Genomic DNA, 19,203 nt, shown 5'->3' on the forward strand with positions numbered 1-19,203 from the left:
AGGAAAATTTCAAACACTTCTGTATTACACTGTACGAACATGGAACAAACACTTTCCCGAGACGTAACAGGTCACAGCAGGCTGAAATTGAAAATACCAAAATACACTGAAGAATACAAAGTTTCATTTGTGTGTCAGTTCCACCTTGACTATATTTAAACATCAATACATGAAAAGACACAGCATGGTAAATGGACTTGTCGTTTGTAGTCTTCTGACCACTCAAGATACTTTTTCACTACTTGTCACATTCACCTATTCAATCATATAAACCACATTGACACACCCATGCACCTGCACGGGTTCAGTGTCTTGCCCAAGGACACTTCAACATGCTGGGGATTGAACCACAAATCTTCTGAATGGAGGACAACCTGCTCTACCTCTTGGCTACAGCTTCCCCATCACTATAGTCAACGTGTGGCAACATTGACACCATATTTCAATGTATTGTTATTAAAAAACTTGATCCAATCGTACTCGCCTACCGGAGTCCCCATCTTGTCAGACGTTGACTCCGCCTCATTTCCTCTTACCAAAAAAGGGCATGTATGTGACGTTGGGGGGAGGGAGATACGTCCATCTGGCTGAGGTATAACTCTGAGGAGAAGTGAGGGCCAGAGGCTAGTTGTCACCCAAGAGACCACAAACCTAATTATTCATAACTTGAACCTCTAATAAAATAAAAACTAGCCTGGTTCAAAAAATTCAGATATATGACCTAAACATACAGACTAGAATGTTTTTTTTTTGTCCCAGGCCTTACAAAGGTTTAATTATGCTGTGAAAACAGCCTGTTTAACATGGGGGTCAATGAGAAACTGCTTTATTATGAAACCTGCCCCTAGTGGACACTCAGAGAACTGCAGTTTTTGGCACTTCCATATTGGATCAACCAGGGAGTCTATCCTCTTTCTCTATCTGCTATCCTTCAATTTGGATTAGAGTGGAGGCTGAGTGTGGGGCAAAACAGCTTAACAAAACAACCTAGTATATCCTGTGATCAGTTAGCTGCATTAAGATAGGTACATGATGTCCGATTTCTGTCCTGACTTTTTTCACATTTTGCACAAAGGCTTTGATTTTGTAATAAATTTGACGACTTTCATGTTGCAGGGGAAGCATTTGTATTTTAAAACGATCAATTTTGTCTCATGTCTCCCTGTTCTTCTTTCCCTATATCCCTTTATCCTTCTTCTGTTCCTCATTGCAGTATGTGGTTGTGAACTGGCCCAGGGAGGCTTCTTTGTGCGGCAGGGTGAATACATCTGTACTCTGGACTACCAGCGACTGTACGGGACTCGCTGCTTCAGCTGCCAGGACTTTATTGAGGGGGAGGTGGTGTCCGCCCTGGGAAAGACCTACCACCCCCACTGCTTCGTCTGCGCATCCTGCAAGTAAGAAACGGGGATGTGGGAAATAAGGACCAGAACCATATGTAATTCATGTGTATGATAGTTTCTTCAGCGACACGTAGATATGTGTCAATGAACTTTGAACCTTAAAGGTTCAATATGGAGTATGAGCAGAACACCGCCATCAAGTGTCTCAAGTTGCAACAACAAGAAAATAACTCTAGCAGTCGGGTTGCCAGGTGTGGAGACAGACCCGGCCAAGTAGCCTACAGGAGACCAGGGTCTGTTTGAGCCTGTTTGAATCCATCCCCTCCGGAAAATCACATCATAAAAACAAGTATTGCACAGGAGTTTGACTGACAGTTACCGTTACAGCTAAGTAAACAAGAAAGTGATGTTAGCGATCAAGGAGAAACGTAGACATTTGGACGTGCGTTTTACTGCTGTTGAACACCTTTCTCTCAGTCCATGGAGTAAATAGTTGGCCTATATTGACTCTGGTTTTTGTCCGTCTCCGCTCACTCAGCTGCTGGGACAAAAAACGCCCCCTTCTCTGAGGCTCCGAAGCAGCCGCAGGATTGGCAAACTCCATTACACCGATATTTATACTAAATATGTTTTTTTATGGAAAAGCAATACATTCATTCTGTACCCCTCAAAATGGCCCGTGGGTGTATTATTGTTTTTTTTTTTTTTTTAAAAGCTTTTAATAAAGATTCTACATAGTCTTTAAATTCTAAGCCAACATGGACAATAGGTCCATAACCCTCACCCTTCCAACTGGGGTACCCTCAGACACCAGAGGTGTTCTGTCTGTCATTTGTTTATAATGACTTCATATATTTGTTTCTGTTTCTGTTTTGTGATTTTTAAGAATACCAATGTATTGGATTGAGTCTTTCACTCTCAGTTTGGTTTCGACTTCCAAGGGGCGTTATCACTGGTGTAGACAAAGATTCTCTATACTAAATATAGCCCATTTCAGGCTGCAACAATGGAATTATATGGTTTATACTTCCTGTCTGTTACAGCCTCATTTGAAAGTGTACTGACATGTGGATGGATGGAAAGTTATATATGCATAATTAATTTAAATATTATTTTTCTGAAGACAAACACTGATAAATAATGTTTATATCTAAGATTCAGAAGAGAAACAATGATATATGATGTTTATATCTGAGATTCAGAAGAGAAACACTGATATATAAAGTTTATATCTGAGATGATGGTAACCAGCACTAGAAACTAGTCAGGCCCAGGAGAAGAGCAACTCCAAAGAGACCAGACTTGTAAAAAAGAGGGGAAATTCTGTTGCAGCAGCACAAAGTCAAAAACAAGTACAGAGATATAGAAAGAGTTTTAAAAAGCCCATCAAATTAGAGGTGGAAAAATGCTAAAAATGAAAGCAACGTATCTAGAAGAACACTGCGTAACTGACAGTTTTCTGAAAGTTATTGTACTGTTGGCGAGATGGATTGCTGAATGATCTCTGTTTTATGTTAGATGGTTAATAAAATATACAAAAAGAACTGGAATATGAGCACAAAGTACATTCAGACATTAAGACTCCTTGGAGAGCCACTCTCATTTTGCACGAGTGTAGGTCCTGTTTGTGCAGTTTCAGGCTGTGTGTGTGTGTGTGTGTGTGTGCGTGCTTGCGCGTGTGTGTGTGTGTGTGTGTGTGTGTGTGTGTATGAAGTGTGTAAAATCACAACATGGATCTGTATCCTTCCAACTTATCTAATTTACATTACATTAATTTAGCACACTTTTATCCAAAGTGACTTACAATAAGTCCAGTCAATCATTTGGGTACAACAACGATAGGTGCAAGAATCAAATTCATCAAATATGCTGACCTACTTCAAGTTCTACATTCAGAAACAACATTTTAGTCTGTGATGAAAGATGTGTAGTTTCTGCTGTCCTGATGTCAGTGTGAGACTTTGTAGAGCGGTAGCCAAGCCTCCTTTGTATAGAGAGAGTAACCAGCTGATTGGCAGTAGCAGAGCGTAGTGGTTGGGCTGGGGAGGATGGTTTGTCTTGAATTCTCATTTGAGCTTCCACCAGGAAACAGTGCAGGGTGCAGAGTAGTGGTGTAGTGTGGGAGAACATGGGTAGAATAAAGAGCGCTCCACGAGATGCCTTTCCTTAAAGGAAGAGCAGCTCAGTCCGGTCAAGTTTTAGCTTCAGGTGGTTTATAGACATCCACTGAGAGATATCATAATCATAGTCCAGTTGCTTTTGACTGAAATTGCTTTGGGGATGACTTGTACTTATATAGCGCCTTTCTAGTCTTCTGACCACTCAAGGTGCTTTTACACTACTTACATTCACAGATTCATACTGATGGTAGAGGTTACCTGTCCATCAACTTATCTAATCATTCAAAGCACATTCACACACACTGTTTTGCCTATGGACAATTTAACATGTGGACTGGAGAGCTGGAGAACGACCCACTCTGAGCCACAGCCGCCCCATAAAACAATTATAGTTTAAACACTGCATTAAGGACAGTCCAAGCTACATGCTTTTTCCATGAATAACTTTCTTCTCAGACCTCCTGTCTACCTCGATGCATTTCTCTCTCAGTAGATGGCTGTCACAGTGTGGCAGCAGCTCTAATATCACATTTCTGATCTGTAGGAAGCAGCATGTGGCAGCAAGTCAGAGTCCTGCTCTGCCAAGGCATCGTCACTGCTTCTGTACTTGACTCAGTGACATATATTTACATTTCTCTCTAAAGGGATTTGGTTGCTGAATGAAAATACAATGAATTAATAAATTTTTGTTGGCACGGTTGACCAATCCATAACACACTGATTTGCATTTCCATTACCAGTTTTAGCGCAACGGGTCGCGCCTTGTCCGAGATGGACCTTCTCTTACCCTTCTTCTTCCCCTCAAAGAAAATGTGTTGTGCACAGGACAGCAGAGAGAAAAACTTCTTTAAAAGTCTCTGTGTTCAGCTCTCAGGACTGTAGCTTAAAAAAGAAAGTTTAACAATGCAACAAGCCTTAGCAGCCGGCTACATCTATATTGACAATCAGCTCAAAACAGTCGATTACCTATTGCACAGGAGTTCAGTTCAGTACTTTTCTCCTTGAACTGAACTCCAGTGCATTCGGTAATCGACTTGTATGGATGTAGCCGGCAGCTAAGGCATGTAGCATTGTAAAACAGACTTTTTAATTGACTCTGGGTACGCTATGTTGTTAGTGCTTCATTTATGTGTAGGGTCTCCAATCGTGCTACTGCAGAGGTTTGGTGTTATTTTGAGCAGTATTAGTGGTTAAAAAGCCGTTTTGGATGCTTCAGCGCCCCACCCGAGCGACTCTCCGGGATATCTCTGTTAACAGGTGATCAAGGGAAAAAAAATGTCTCAATGGCTGTATATTCATGCTGAAAAAGACAGTAGGGTCCATTTATGCCGGAGGTACACATTGAAGGTTGAACATGTAGAATCTATATTAAAAGTGATTTAAAAAAAATAATACACCCACGGGGCGTTTTGAGGGGTACAGTTTGAAAGTATTTCTTTTCCATAAAAAAAAATATATTTAGTCTGAATAAATATATTTTTTTAAATTGACGGGTTTGATAATGACTTTCTGTCACATTCTGTTTCCATTGTAGCAGCCAATAGTGTTGGGCAGTGCGAGTTGCCACGGTTATCTGTTGTTCTGTGCAGCTACTGTAGGTGAAGCGAAGGGGGCGTTATTTGTCCCAGCAGCTGAGTGACTGGAGAAGGGCAAAAACCGCACTTAGCTGTAACAGCTAATGGTACCGGCTAACATTAATGGCTAACGCTAACTGTCAGTCAAACTCCTCTGCAATACTTGTTTTTATGGTGTGATTTGCTGGAGGGGATGGGCTCAAACAGGCTCAAACACACTCAGGTCTCCTGCAGGCTACTGGGCCGGATCTGACCAACCTGGCAACCCGACTGCTTTTAATTATTTTTTGTTGTTGCGACTATGATCTTGAGACACTGGATGGTGGTGTTCTGCTCTTTCTCCATATTCAACCTTTAAGTTACTGCCAATGAACCCCAACATTTTCCTGATTATGTTGCTTCGCAATAAAAGCTTTTGAATAACAGCATACAGTAAAGGGGGACTTTTATAGTGAAGAATTTGAATAAATTAAATTGAACAACATATTAAAATAAATTCAATTGACTAACCAAACAAACTGTTTAGTGTGGACCGTGCCCTGCTGTCTGCACTGTGCCGACCACAAGAAGCATGAAACGGACATTATAAAGCTGCTGAGCCACCTGAAACAGTTTTGTCTGACGATGGTCTAAATGTTGTTTCAGAGCCGTAGAATAACTTTGTAACCTTTGGGAGGTACAGTCTGTATCAGTCAAAGCCCTCTTCTGATGTTCTATCTATTTTCTGTTTGCAGACAGCCATTCCCTGCCGGCGACCGAGTAACATTTAATGGGAAGGAGTGTATCTGCCAAAAGTGTACCCAGCCTCTTCCTGCCAGCAGCCCTGCACCCATACAGGCTGTCCACAGTCAGTACTTTGTTTGTGTCTCTGGCTCTCTGTGACCAACTCTCTGCAGAGAAATCATGTCAAAAGTAGACTTTTGCGCTCTGCAAACTATAATTTGTCACACTGCTCATTATCATGATTTTCTGTTCCATCCCTTTAATTAGCACTTTCTTAAATTGTGTCAAAGTCATTTTGATCTCAGGAAAGGACTCTCAAAATGTCCAATCTTCATTTCTTCCTTTTGCCTAATGAAATCAAAATACAGTGGCAGAGAGATTCAATTCTCAGCTATTGTTCTGTCATCTCTGTGCAGACTGCTGCGGCTGTGGGAAGGAGTTCAAGAATGAACAATCTCTTGTAGCGCTGGACAAGCACTGGCACCTGGGCTGCTTTAAATGTAAAGTGTGCAACAAGGTGCTCAATGCCGAGTACATCAGCAAGTAAGTCAGTATGGCTCCTATAGTATCATATTTCTGGTATTTTGATTGGTGGAATAGCTGCGCCGTAGAATATTGTTTTCCCTTCGCCAGAGGCAGCTACAGAAATGCAATTCTTTCATGAATTCATTCATCCATTCATCCAGCTATAGTACACACAGCAGAAATATCACTGATTGAATAGGCGAACCAAAGGTGTTCTGGTAAGTGTTACTGTTTATCATCTATGTTATATGTTATTTAACCTTTGATTTATATGTGTATTTATTAGCAGGTATGCAACTAACAACTGTTTAGTTCTACTCTACGACACACAGTTTTCTTATTATGACATTTCAGTGTCACTCTAGCTCCTTAGACGTAGTTGGTAACTTGTCATTAAATAAAACTTATTATAAACCTTTCATCACAAACTTGTTTCAGCCTGTCAGTGTCAGTGATGACCAGTGATGCCACTAACACGTTAGCCTACTTAGTAACACTACTCTAATCTGACACCTTTTTTTTCAGTAACCAGTACGCTGGTCTAACGTGTTACTATTTCCAAATCAGTAGTCAGATTAAAGTCACTTATCTAAGTCACTGTGTGTTACTGTGGTGACAGACCCACCTCTTCATTGTTTATATTCTTGAGCTACAGTATTTGCTCTGACAAGACGTCTTCCTCCAGTCGCGTTAGCATGGTTCAAATGCTTAAAGCTAAACAATCTTTAGAACAATATTCCAATAGCAGCAAGATGTACCAAAATTTTTAAAAGTCTTCCGTTCAAAATGGGTAGGCTACATATTATATCCAGTTTACTTTGGCTCTGTGGAAGACAAGGAAACTTGAAAGCAGATGAACAACAGATTTGTTTGGTTATCGATAAAGACAGATTCTTGTCTTTCAGGGCCCTCCGCGCCTCTGCATACTCCTTTCTCATGGCCATGATCTCCAGAGGATAGTCGCGGTTGAGTTTTATCTTATTGTTGTTCCACATAAAAACTTTCTTCTGCCATGCCAGCCTAAGCACTTCTTCTTTAACGGTGAAGCACAGGAACTTTATCAGGATCGACCTGGGCTGGGACTCGTCTGGTGGGGGTGATTATAACGCTCTGGATCTGTAGTGCTGTTGATGAGGGAATGTTGAGATTCTCCAGAAGTAGCTTCTCCACAAAATGGGTCATAGACTGCGACCCCGATTCCGCTTCCTCCAGTTTTAATTGAAGCTTTCTTGTGATGTTATCATCTCGGATAAAATCTCATCCATACTTTGGAGCTTATCTTCATGTCCAGCGACCCTGGTTTCCACATCGTTGAGCCTAACGTTGGTTTTGTGCAGCTCTCCTCTGATGTCCTGTAGTTGTGTTTTCATGTCTTTTATCAAAATTCTTTAACCGCTTTCCCAACGCCTCTTAGTTCTTCCAGTCTATACATCAAGCTTACCGTTCTCTGTCCCAGCACCATAGTTGCTGAGGGCGGGGGAGCTAACGTTAGCTTCTTGTGTTAGCTGCTCCTCGTCGTCTACAACTTGATCGATAACTGACTTTTTACTTCTCCTGTTCTTTTTGGACGTCATTTGTGCCCCTTCTCCCTTGTTTTTATGTACTTCGCTGGTTTGTTAATTCACCTCGGTGCAGTTTTAATTCATTCTTGTAGAGAGCTCTCTTTCTAAGTTACCATCCCCTCCAGACAGAAACCGTATGTCCTACTTCCTATTACTTTATCATCTTTTTTTATGTGGTCACTAAAATTCCATCTTCATTCAAGCTCGAGTCTTTGCCCACTTATGTCAAGCATTCCACATTTTCTTAGGGTCTGCTCACATTGTCCTCCCGGACCACGACCCGGACTTTAGGGTACTTGTCCCCCCTCCCTCTCCCCCCCGCGCCCCAGCCCCGTTTGTACTCACACTGCCTGGGCCTCGGCCAATGCTTCTTGCTGTCCATACGCCATCAAGCCGTAACACGTCACACGCATTGATCGCGTGTGTGTGGCTTTGTTTACAAATCTTTCCACAGACCTCGGAGTTTTTGTGCTTCTTGTCGACTGTTTTTGAATATTTTCATCCGACCAAATTTGCAGTAAATACTCCACCTCCGCACCACACCAACGTGAACCTTTCACCACCATTGTTGTTGTTGTTAAATGTCCGCGCATGGTCCGTCCTTCTATTTACATGTCCGAACAGGCGGACATAACGCTACTGCTGTAGGGCTCGTGCTCGTGCTCGTACACGTGCGCACGCATGTGCTCGTACATGTGCAAACGGCTCCACTAAAGCCCACCTCTTTCAAGCGGGCCGTGGACGGTCCGCTGGCCGCAGTTGAGCGCGGAGCGGGTGCACTCACATGGCTTAAAGGTACTAGGCTTTAGCTGAAAAACCGGTTTTGGCCGCGGCCAAAGGACAGTGTGATCACGCCCTTAGACTGACTGTCAGGCAGGGCTCTGGTCGGACCAACAATGTTTAAAGAAGGTAATTAAGGCATTAAATAAATGAATACTGCACTGAACTAGGGCTGCAGCTATCAAATCTTTTTGTAATTGAGTATTCCACCAAATATTCCATCGATTAATCAAGTAATCTGATAAAAAAAATGCATAAAATAAAATAAAAATTATAATTTTGCCTTATCACTAACCATAATTAACAAATAATATATTATGTCTTGGGTATTCCTATTTGGTTTGGTAACCTAACGGGTGGGTGTGTGTGTTTGTCTGTGTTTGAATGTGCGAGTGTAGTGTGAAAGAGAGACGAGATGTCTGTGTGTTGAAGGCAATACACTCGCAATTTACCATGAATAATTTTACTATTTAAACAATTCAAAGTGGTGCATAAAATTCTACGTGACACACGTGTTTACTCAAACAGGTTTCAAAGATAAATAGATTAATTTAGAAAATGAATTAGAGATAGATATTATCAGAAACAGCGACTCGCTCTCTTCCTGTTACCGGCACAACAAACAACGAACAAAACTCCACTGAAACATTTTCTCAAGCAAAACTATAAAGACGGATCAGGGAGGTGATGTACTTTTTAACATTCATGAAAAACTAAACATAGAGGCATTCACAAGGACAGCTACGCATTCTCTTCCTGTTTTTAGGAACTGCAGTCACTACGGCAACCACAGATGCACTTGCCAGTTAACAGTGTCACTTCTTAAACCGAAAAAGCGATGCTCAGTGAAGTGGCGTTAACAACTGGCTGCTTTGGGCCCAGATGCTGAGTCATCAATGGCATTGTTGTCTTCTTTTTAAGTGTGAAATGATCCCAAACTTTGGACATTCTCTGCCTTTTCCGGGCTGTTTCTTCACCATTCGTTATCGCACCAACTGAAATCCAGATGTAGTGGTGTGCATCTGCAAAAACAGTCTGTGTGGAACAATAATTTCTGCGCAGATTTCTGCGGGCTGCATAGCGCGCAAGATAGGAATCTAAGTAATTGTTTCAGCCCTGCACTGCACTGAACTGAACATGATGATTATGGATGATTGGATTATATGTATTTATTTATTCACATTTCTCCAGCAATTTCAACAAAGGTGATGTGATATTTTGTTATTGATTAAAAGGAAATCCTCCTCCAGGGGGCCGACCACATCTGGAGTTGTCTCTGGTCCACTAATGTGGGTGCTGTCCCGTACACAGCCCTGGCCCGGGTGGCTTGAGAGCTCTACACCGTGGTGTGTAGCCTCCTGTCTGCCTGAGCTGGGGGGGACCCTGGGGTCCGCGCCCCCTGCAGTCATGGACCATGATTCCTCTCTGTGTGCGTGGCCCCCAAAGGTAGATTCTTCCTCACCTGAGATCTCGATGCCCAGCCATGTCTTCCCAGCAACAGCTAGTGTATGTGTGTGGTTGTGTATATCTGTGTGTATGGCTATGTGTGTGCATGAGTGTGTATCTCTTTGTGTAACTCTGTGTGTATATTTTTGGGGTTGGAAGGTTTGGGTTTTCATGGTGTTTCTTTGTTGGTCATGTTTTGTTTCGTTTTTGTCTTGCTTTTATTTTCTGTGAGGCACTTTGCGCTACTGTCAAAGTAGGAAAAGTGCCATATAAATAAAGTTGATTTGATTTGATTTGAAATTCACAGGGGCACCCAGTGTCTAAGATGCACGCCATATACTCTGCTCTCTGCTGTTACCTACTGTATATCTGAGTTCAACTGATCCAACTGGATTCTAAAAGAAACATTCTGCTCCTAGGGCTGCTAACAAACCCTTGCATATAATAATAACTGTGAAATAATTTCTCTGGAGTCCTCAGTGTTTCTCAAATCATGTCTTTACTAAGCTTCATGCATACAGGAGAGATGCTACAACAACCGGGTCCGAAATGTTCTCTCCCGTTCTCCAGATAGCTTCAGCATATATACAGTCACATCAAAGCACCTTACAAACACAAGGACATCAAAGTAACAAAAAACACACTACCCGATGTTTATGACCCCAGTAGATGTTATCAATGTTTTGCGACCACCAAATGTCACCATTTGCAACCCCTGTGTGACTCCTCTCTGCAATCCCACCGGCACTCATTCACAGCTTGACTGTTATGTTGTTCAAAATACAGAAACCCAGGATTTACATCATAGACTAAGGGCGCACTCACACTGTCCATCCGTACCGTGCTCCGCGCTTTAGGGTACTCCCTCTCCCCCCGCGCCCCAGGCCCGTTTTCATTCTTGCCTGCCTATACGTCCACACTGTCCATCCATACCGATGGACAGTGTGAGTGCGCCCTCAGAACACTTACAAAGAAAGAAGGAAAACCCTGGTTATTTCCCACATAACTCTAAAACTTGTGAACATATTATACCAACTACTGCTTACTTTGCTTCTGTCTGCCCTAGTTACCTTTAATGTCAATTCTGACTGATAATACAATTTAGTAATCAATGAGATGTTATCTGAACCTAAGGGTTTGCATTCTATGTCCAGCTTGTGCTTAGTTTTATGCTACAACGGTTTGGGAAAGAATCTGATCTTTATTTAAGTTTTTATCTCTTCTGTCTACCTTCTGTCTTTTATCCTTAACGATTTATTTTTGCTTTTGATAGTATTCTGTAGCATTGGGACTAATGCAGAAACATTCTCTTAAATGTCTCTTAAATTATCTCTTAGTTTCCTTAGTTTTATCTCCTGAATTGAGGACTATCCAGGCTATCTCTGAGCCACATCTGCCTACAAAAGTAAACACTGGGGAATCCAAGAAACCAATGGGTAATAACAAAATAAGAACGAATCATGGCTAGGCCTACAGAAGTGTGGACAGAGTCCTGTACAACACGGCCAGGAACACACTGACAAAAGAGAACAAGGTGGCAAAAAGGTGCTACACTGAGAAGCTGAAGAGCAGTTTCTCAGCTAATGACCCTGCGTCAGTGTGGAGAGGTCTACAGGACATAACCAACTACAGAAGACCATCCCCCCACACTGCAGTGAACCGTCAACTGGCTGACGACCTGAATGTCTTCAACTGCAGGTTTGAGACGCCAACTTTCACACCCATCACCCACTCCACCATCACACAACCCTCATCACCCCTACCTCCCCCCCCCCCACCGTCACTCAGGATCTGTGAAGAGGATGTGTGTCAACTCTTCAAGAAACTAAAGACCAAGAAAGCTCCAGGCCCAGACGGTGTGTCACCCTCCTGTCTGAAGGTCTGTGCTGACCAGCTGACCCCCATCTTCACCCAGATCTTCAACAGATCCCTGGAGCTGTGTGAAGTCCCCTCCGGCTTCAAACGCTCCACAATAATCCCGGTCCCAAAGAAACCAGCAATCACAGAACTAAATGACTACAGGCCTGTGGCCCTGACATCTGTGGTCATGAAGTCCTTTGAGAGACTGGTGTTTGGCCACTTGAAGGACATCACAGGACCCCTGCTGGACCCCCTGCAGTTTGCATATCGGGCAAACAGGTCAGCGGATGATGCAGTCAACATGGGACTGCACCACATCCTGCAACACCTTGACACCCCGGGGGCTTATGCAAGGATCCTGTTTGTAGACTTTAGCTCGGCTTTCAACACAATCATCCCGGACATCCTCCACTACAAACTCTCCCAGCTCACCGTCCCAGCCTCAACCTGTCAGTGGATTACTAACTTTTTGACTGACAGGAGACAGCAGGTGAGGCTGGGGCGGATCACATCCAGCACCCGGACCATCAGCACAGGCGCTCCCCAGGGGTGTGTGCTCTCTCCATTGCTCTTCTCCCTTTATACAAATGACTGCACCTCGAGTGACCCATCTGTCAAACTCCTGAAGTTTGCAGACGACACAACCGTCATCGGTCTCATCCGGGACGGTGACGAGTCTGCTTACAGACGGGAGGTGGGACAGCTGGCCCTCTGGTGCGGTCAGAACCATCTGGAGCTAAACACGCTCAAAACTGTGGAGATGACAGTGGACTTCAGGAGCCGCCCCCCCACACTGCCCCCCATCACCATCCTCAACAACACCGTGTCTGCTGTGGAAACCTTCAGGTTCCTGGGATCCATCCTCTCCCAGGATCTGAAGTGGAGCCACAACGTGGACTCCATAATCAAAAAGGCCCAGCAGAGGATGTACTTCCTTCGTCAGCTGAGGAAGTTCAACCTGCCCCAAGAACTGCTGATCCAGTTCTACACGGCAATAGTTCAGTCTGTTCTCTGCACCTCCATCATTGTTTGGTTTGGATCGGCCACCAAACAGGACAAGAACAGACTGACACGGACAATCAGGACTGCAGAGAGAATCATTGGTGTCAAACTGCCCACTATCCAGGACCTGCACTCATCCAGAGTCAGGAAAAGGGCAGTTCACATCTCTGCAGACCCTTCACACCCTGCACATCACCTCTTTGAACTTCTCCCCTCTGGCAGGCGTTACAGAACTCTGTACACAAAAACAGCCAGACATAAAAACAGTCTCTACCCCCAGGCCGTCACACTGCTGAACAATTGACCCCACCCGACACATCACACACACATGCCAAAGACAAATGCACCTTATGCACCTTATGTATATCATTGTAAATAACATAACAAAGATATTTATAACAGCCTGGTCACTTTACTTTGCACAATTATTTTATCTTTCTATTTTAAATTTCTCATATTTACTTGTTAACCTATTTTTAATATTACCACTATTTTTTATCTTAAATTATTGTTCTGTTATTGTTCTGTTATTGTTCTGTAAATGTTATTGTTATTGTTATGTTTAGGTTTGTCCTGTTAAATGTTTGGAAACTGTGAGCAAAGCATAAGCCGGAGTCAAATTCTCTGTATGTCCAACATACTTAGCAATAAACCTGATTCTGATTCTGATTCTGATTAGGAACAGAAATAGGAGAACATTTGTTGGAATATCACTTCTTGTTTTGGTTCAGCGCTAAATCTACATTTTTATATGAAGTATGGAAGAAACTTTATAGAAAATCAAAATGTTGTTCTCTTTCACAGTTTCAGTTTCAGAGCTTTATAGAGCCGATTGGAGTACTAATAGAGAACGGAGTAGATGCTGCTTACAACGTAATAATAGTCTCGACTAATAAATTATTGCGGTTATATTTGGTGTGAAATGCTTACAAGTGATAGAAATGTTGTCACCGTAGTCAGGATGGCTGCAGCAGGAGCTCCACCAAGCACATCCCCCACCACCTGCTGAGTGCTGTCAGCTCAGACAGGCTCTGTGGAGGATTCTGAGGCCCAGATCTGTCTACTGAGACATATTGAGTGTATTTGGTGTTCTGTCACTGATCTGCCAACTTCTCCTGTGTTGTTCCATTAGGGATGGAATCCCCTTCTGTGAGATGGACTACCATGCCATGTTTGGCATCCAGTGTGAGAGCTGCAAGAAGTACATCACTGGAAAGGTCCTGGAGGTAACATCACAGCACCAATGGGTTACATTTGGAAGACATACTACAGTATGTGGTAGCTGTTTGCATGTACAAGTGCTATATGGTTAAACTTAAACAACCTGGTTTCTCTGACAATCTTAAACCACAAGGGCACTCAGAGAGTTCAGACACAATATTTTGGATGCGCCCCTTGATTTGGATCCATTTCAAATTGGAATGGGTTCTTCTTTGGCCTATTCACCGCAACATTCCAACAAGTTTTTCAGACAAACAAACAAACAAACCCAACTGAAAACACACCCTCCTTGGCAGAGGTAACAATCACTCTAGATTGAACAGGCGAGGTATGGGAAGGAAAATGTATGAAATGTGAATATGTGAATAGAATAATGATGGCCTCTGCCAAGGCCATATCCTATCTTGCAATGTTAATGCATGATTCAGATCCACTCCAAAATCTATTGGGTTCTTCCTTTGTCTATGCTACGCCCTCCCAACAAGTTTCATTAAAATCAGGCATGATTTTTTCCCGTAATCCTGCAGACACAGACACATAGCCTTAAGGATAATTTCTGCTCTACATTAGATACGCTAACGGATATGGACACAACCTTCTGTTCATACTCTACGTATATTTTGTCGATATTTGTGCACGTATCCTGCAAGCTTGCGGATGCTTACTGATACGGACCAAACGTTGCAGTACCACCTGAAATCACGGGGGCAGGGTCGGGCACTGTACACAATGAGTGCTGTGAATATCAGGAAAGAGCAAGTCATCAAAAGCCCCAACGGACAACCTGAAATACTGAAAGTGACGTTGGCCGTCAATTTCTCCGGGAATTCTCCGTTCACACTCTGGGATGTCTTTAGTGTCTAACAGACCACTGCCGTCTACATTTTGCCTCCTTCTCAACAGATGCAGGATCGTTATGTCCTCCATCGTCTCTATGTTTGTTATTATCATAATCATCAATCAAACTTTATTGGATGCGCTACTCCGCTTTATAAACAGTATAACCAGACAGTAAAATGCTTGAGATGACAGATTTGCAAAGATGGAGGGGTCATTTCAGGGTTCTTGATGTAAAAGTCACATTCATTTTTCAGAGGGAACTTCCGACACTTGGATGGAAATGAAAGTTCCTGTTGAGTCATCTGTACAAAATAGTAGAAGCTGCAATACAAAAAAGACAAGAGACGCTAATGAGTTGTATCATTAAGGAGTAGGATCCAGGAATTCTGGGGCTTTATCCATAGCAAGGACTAAAAGTCTGGATAACACTAAATCATTGGTGTACCCCTTGAAATGGCATTGTTTTATTTTTTTTCTTCTTCCTTTTATTTGAGTAGTTTCTCTTATCTGAGTTTTAAGTCAACACACACACACACACACACACACACACACACTCTATGCATTAAAAGGGCATTGGCAACAACATCTACCGCTTTTGAGAAGGGGATAATCTGACTGATCACTGATAGCAGATGTAAAGCCAATGGGGAAGCTTCAACTCGACCAACCTCTTCACTCACTCCAACCAATAGAGTAACTCTATCACTCACTCACTCACTCACTCACTCACTCACTCACTCACTCACTCACTCACTCACTTACTCAGTGACATACTTTTGCAAGAGGAAGAAGAAGAAGAAGAAGAAGAAGAAGAAGAATTCCTGTATTAATCCCGCAAGGGAAATTACATTTTTTTTCACTCTGTTATTATTATTATTCAGGTTACACATACACAGGCCCAAATACACACACAAACAGGACCTATATACATGTAATTAATGGAGAGATGTCAGACTGAGGGGGCTGCCAATGGATCGGCGCCCCGAGCAGTGGGGGGTTCGGTGCCTTGCTCAACAGCACCTCTGCAGTGCCCAGGAGATGAACTGGCACCTCTCCAGCCACCAGTCCACACTCCAGAAAGTGCATTCTCTTTTGCAGTAAGGGTGCCCTTCATGGTGCTGAATGTCCTCTCACACTCACTAGTGGAAACGGACAGCTTTAGTATAGTACCTCTAACACAGCATGTGAGGAATATCTTGATATCATTGAATTCATAAAACCTGTGAGCCCACTCAATTCTCTCCACTTAGAGCACTTAAATCCACTTTCATATCATACATCACCGGTGTCTCATGTTGTCTGCCAGACTGCTGAAGAACTGACCTGCATGAATTTGTCGAAGTCTGCTGTTCACACGCAGGGTGACGCCCGTAAAACTGTTTTCTTCCACAGCTGCGCTAGCTGTAGTCACATGACATAGACTCAAAAAGTTGAGTAGTAACTTGAGTCAGCAGCCGTCTGCTCCTGGCTGTGTCATCTCTCTGTTTTGTAGGTCTCTCAGCTCTGTCAGCCAATCACACATCAGTCCCAGATTGTTGACAAATGCTACAGATGTGATCGCATCATCAGCGTTTATTAGTTTCCGACGAAAGATGTGGTGATGTCAATTTCTTACAACCTCTGTTATGAAAAGTCAAATCCTCTTTTAACTCACAGGGACCTCTGTTGACAAACTGTTCACCTTATCTGAAAGGACTGGCCCATCAGCAGCGGAGAGTTCTATTTCTATACAGCGCCAGATCACAGCAGACTCAATTTAAGGATCCATTTCCTATAGAACAGGTCTATACCTTGTCCTTTTATTAAACAAAGTATCTTTATTGCTTAGTTAAGTTACTGTTATTGCACACAGAACATCGTACAGCTGCAACTTAACATTAAAAGCTTTCAACTGGCCAAACGTGAGAAAGAATTTGTAAGGCAGAAATAGGATGCAGACACATTGACCAGCGGGAGCGTGAAGCTTGAGCGTAACGTTAGCTTAGCATTAGCCTGAAGCTGTGCTTTTCCATACACCATGGCCTCTGCCGTAGTCTTCTCTAAAGTCACCAGTGTGGAAATATGTTTGCCTTCTCCGTGAGTTATGTAAACAAACAAGGAACAGCAGGGCCCTGATGGGACTTAATGGTGCATTCAGGTGCACCTTCTGACCTGCGACAAGCGGATCCCACAATAACGATAAACAGAAACAGGTAGACTATCCACCACTGAACTGTTTATGGACTTAAAGTCACAATCCATAAGATTTAAGTTAGGTTGTTTCTTGCAACCTCTTTGGTGGTAAGATGTAAGTGCAGGTGAGTCTGTTCTGTCCATGGACAAAGAAAAAAGGATGGATGGCGCCCATTCATTCCTATGGAAAGTTGCTCAGTGGTGCAGGCTTCCTTTAGTACGGACTAGTAGTTTGGCTGCTAAGCCTATGGTGGCATGCGACGAGAGAGCCTGTCCTGGAGACAAGGGGCTTCATTAACAAACCTGTGCGTAGAATCCTTCCCAAAACATTGCGTTACCACAAAACCATGAATGTGCTGCGCAAAAGAAATTGAGATTATTAAAACTGTACGATGCACATTTGCACTCTTTCTTTCCTTTATAACTACTGATAAATTCCCACCTGTGGTGAATTGTGATGATCTCCGTCCAGTGTGATCACTTTTCTTCCCACTATCTTCCATAAATGGCATAATGTTAAACAGCTCCTGAATATGGACGCTATCTTAATGAGGAGATTACATTGACTGATGTGAGGAAAATTACACAGAAGAAGGCGGAAAAAGCAAGGAGGAAATGGAGGTGCTTTACGGAGGTTGAGCTCCGCAAAAAGGTGTTGTTTTGAAGCCTGAGTAGAGGCATTTCAAATAAATATACAGAGCGAGTGTCAACATTTCACCACAGCTGTGAATCAAGTTAACTTAACTTGACTTGTTGTTATTTGTAAGGAAGTCCATCTTGTCACGTTCACGGTCACTATATGTGTTCATTTTATTTTATTTTTTGCTCTTTTGTAAGATTTGTTGAAACACATTCACCTCTCAACTTCCAGTCTGTCCCCTATATGTTACCCTCTTATATCCATGCACACACACAAGTTCACGATGTCCGATTAATAGTGAATGCAGCAAAACGGTTAGTGACGAGTTACACCGCTAGTTGGCAATTTTCTGCATTTGCACGATATGGATAGGACATTAAAGAGAGGGTAATTTGGAGTTTCCATGTAATTGGGTAAATAAAGAGGTTGAGCAGCAGTTTGTTGTAACCTCACCTTTCACCTCTTGGTTGTCATGATCTCTCCCATTTGTTTCAAACATCCTAAACTCTGCAAGAGTCTCAGCCACAAACCTCAACCAGCCACCATCAGTTTGTTCATCAGTTTGCAGTGTTTGCAGTTAACGTGTCACTCCAGAGTAACATTAAATTCCACTGCTCACTTTTAAGATGATGATTCTATTTTTTCTTCATTTTCTGTTAATGAGTGAAAAAATAAGGGAAGTCAACTCCTGATGTTCTTCAAGGACCTGTACTTGAAGTACTTTAAAAGAAAAAAAAAAAGATTAATTAAATAAATGATGGGTTGGGGTGATTTTTCAAAGCCACATGCAATAACGTGCTCACACAGCCAGACCAGCTATCACAACAAACAACAGAGAAACTCTGATTCCAACACACAGAGGGAGAGTGACTTTGTTCTCTGCTCAGGACACCATTACTCCACTATATCTTTAGAAAAAAGTTGTTTTAATGTTCTTAATGAAGAGTACAATTCATGTAACAATCCAAATGTCCTGTTGGTTCCAGGTGAATGATGAATCCCACTTGATCTTAATTGTTTATTAGCATATGCTAACGCCCACTAAACACTATACATGACATCACAACATTGTCATTTTCAAAAAAGAAAGCCACACCTCCAGTATGTATTAGGCAATCACAGCTATCAGAATTTTCTAGGTAAATATATTAGGCAAAGAAAGTAAGTAAATACAGGGATTTTTTTCTTCAGGTTCTGCTGGCCCATCGCTTTAAGATGCCACAATGAGACAGGCATTTTACCGTCAACAAGTGTGTGGGTACTGCGAAACATCTCCAGTCTATTCATACAGGAGCAGTTTTTGCAATAGTAAGTTCGTAGACACATTGCTGTTAACTATATGAATGTATGCCATGGGCTGGGAAGTGCCTCAGTCCAGTGAACTTGGACTCATTA

General features: G+C 42.6%; 1 protein-coding gene across 1 annotated transcript in view; it reads left to right on the forward strand.

Moving 5' to 3' along the window:
• The window catches only part of ablim2 (actin binding LIM protein family, member 2), a 118,944-nt gene that overhangs the window by 54,830 nt on the left and 44,911 nt on the right, over nucleotides 1-19,203 (forward strand). Inside the window, exons 3-6 of the mRNA XM_083937209.1 lie at nucleotides 1,214-1,397; nucleotides 5,772-5,884; nucleotides 6,177-6,303; nucleotides 14,068-14,161. Coding sequence (XP_083793335.1) covers nucleotides 1,214-1,397; nucleotides 5,772-5,884; nucleotides 6,177-6,303; nucleotides 14,068-14,161 — 518 coding nt within the window. The remainder of the gene's footprint in view (nucleotides 1-1,213; nucleotides 1,398-5,771; nucleotides 5,885-6,176; nucleotides 6,304-14,067; nucleotides 14,162-19,203) is intronic.

This window comes from Echiichthys vipera (assembly GCF_963691815.1).
Source record: "Echiichthys vipera genome assembly, chromosome: 22".
Lineage (NCBI taxonomy): Eukaryota > Metazoa > Chordata > Actinopteri > Perciformes > Trachinidae > Echiichthys > Echiichthys vipera.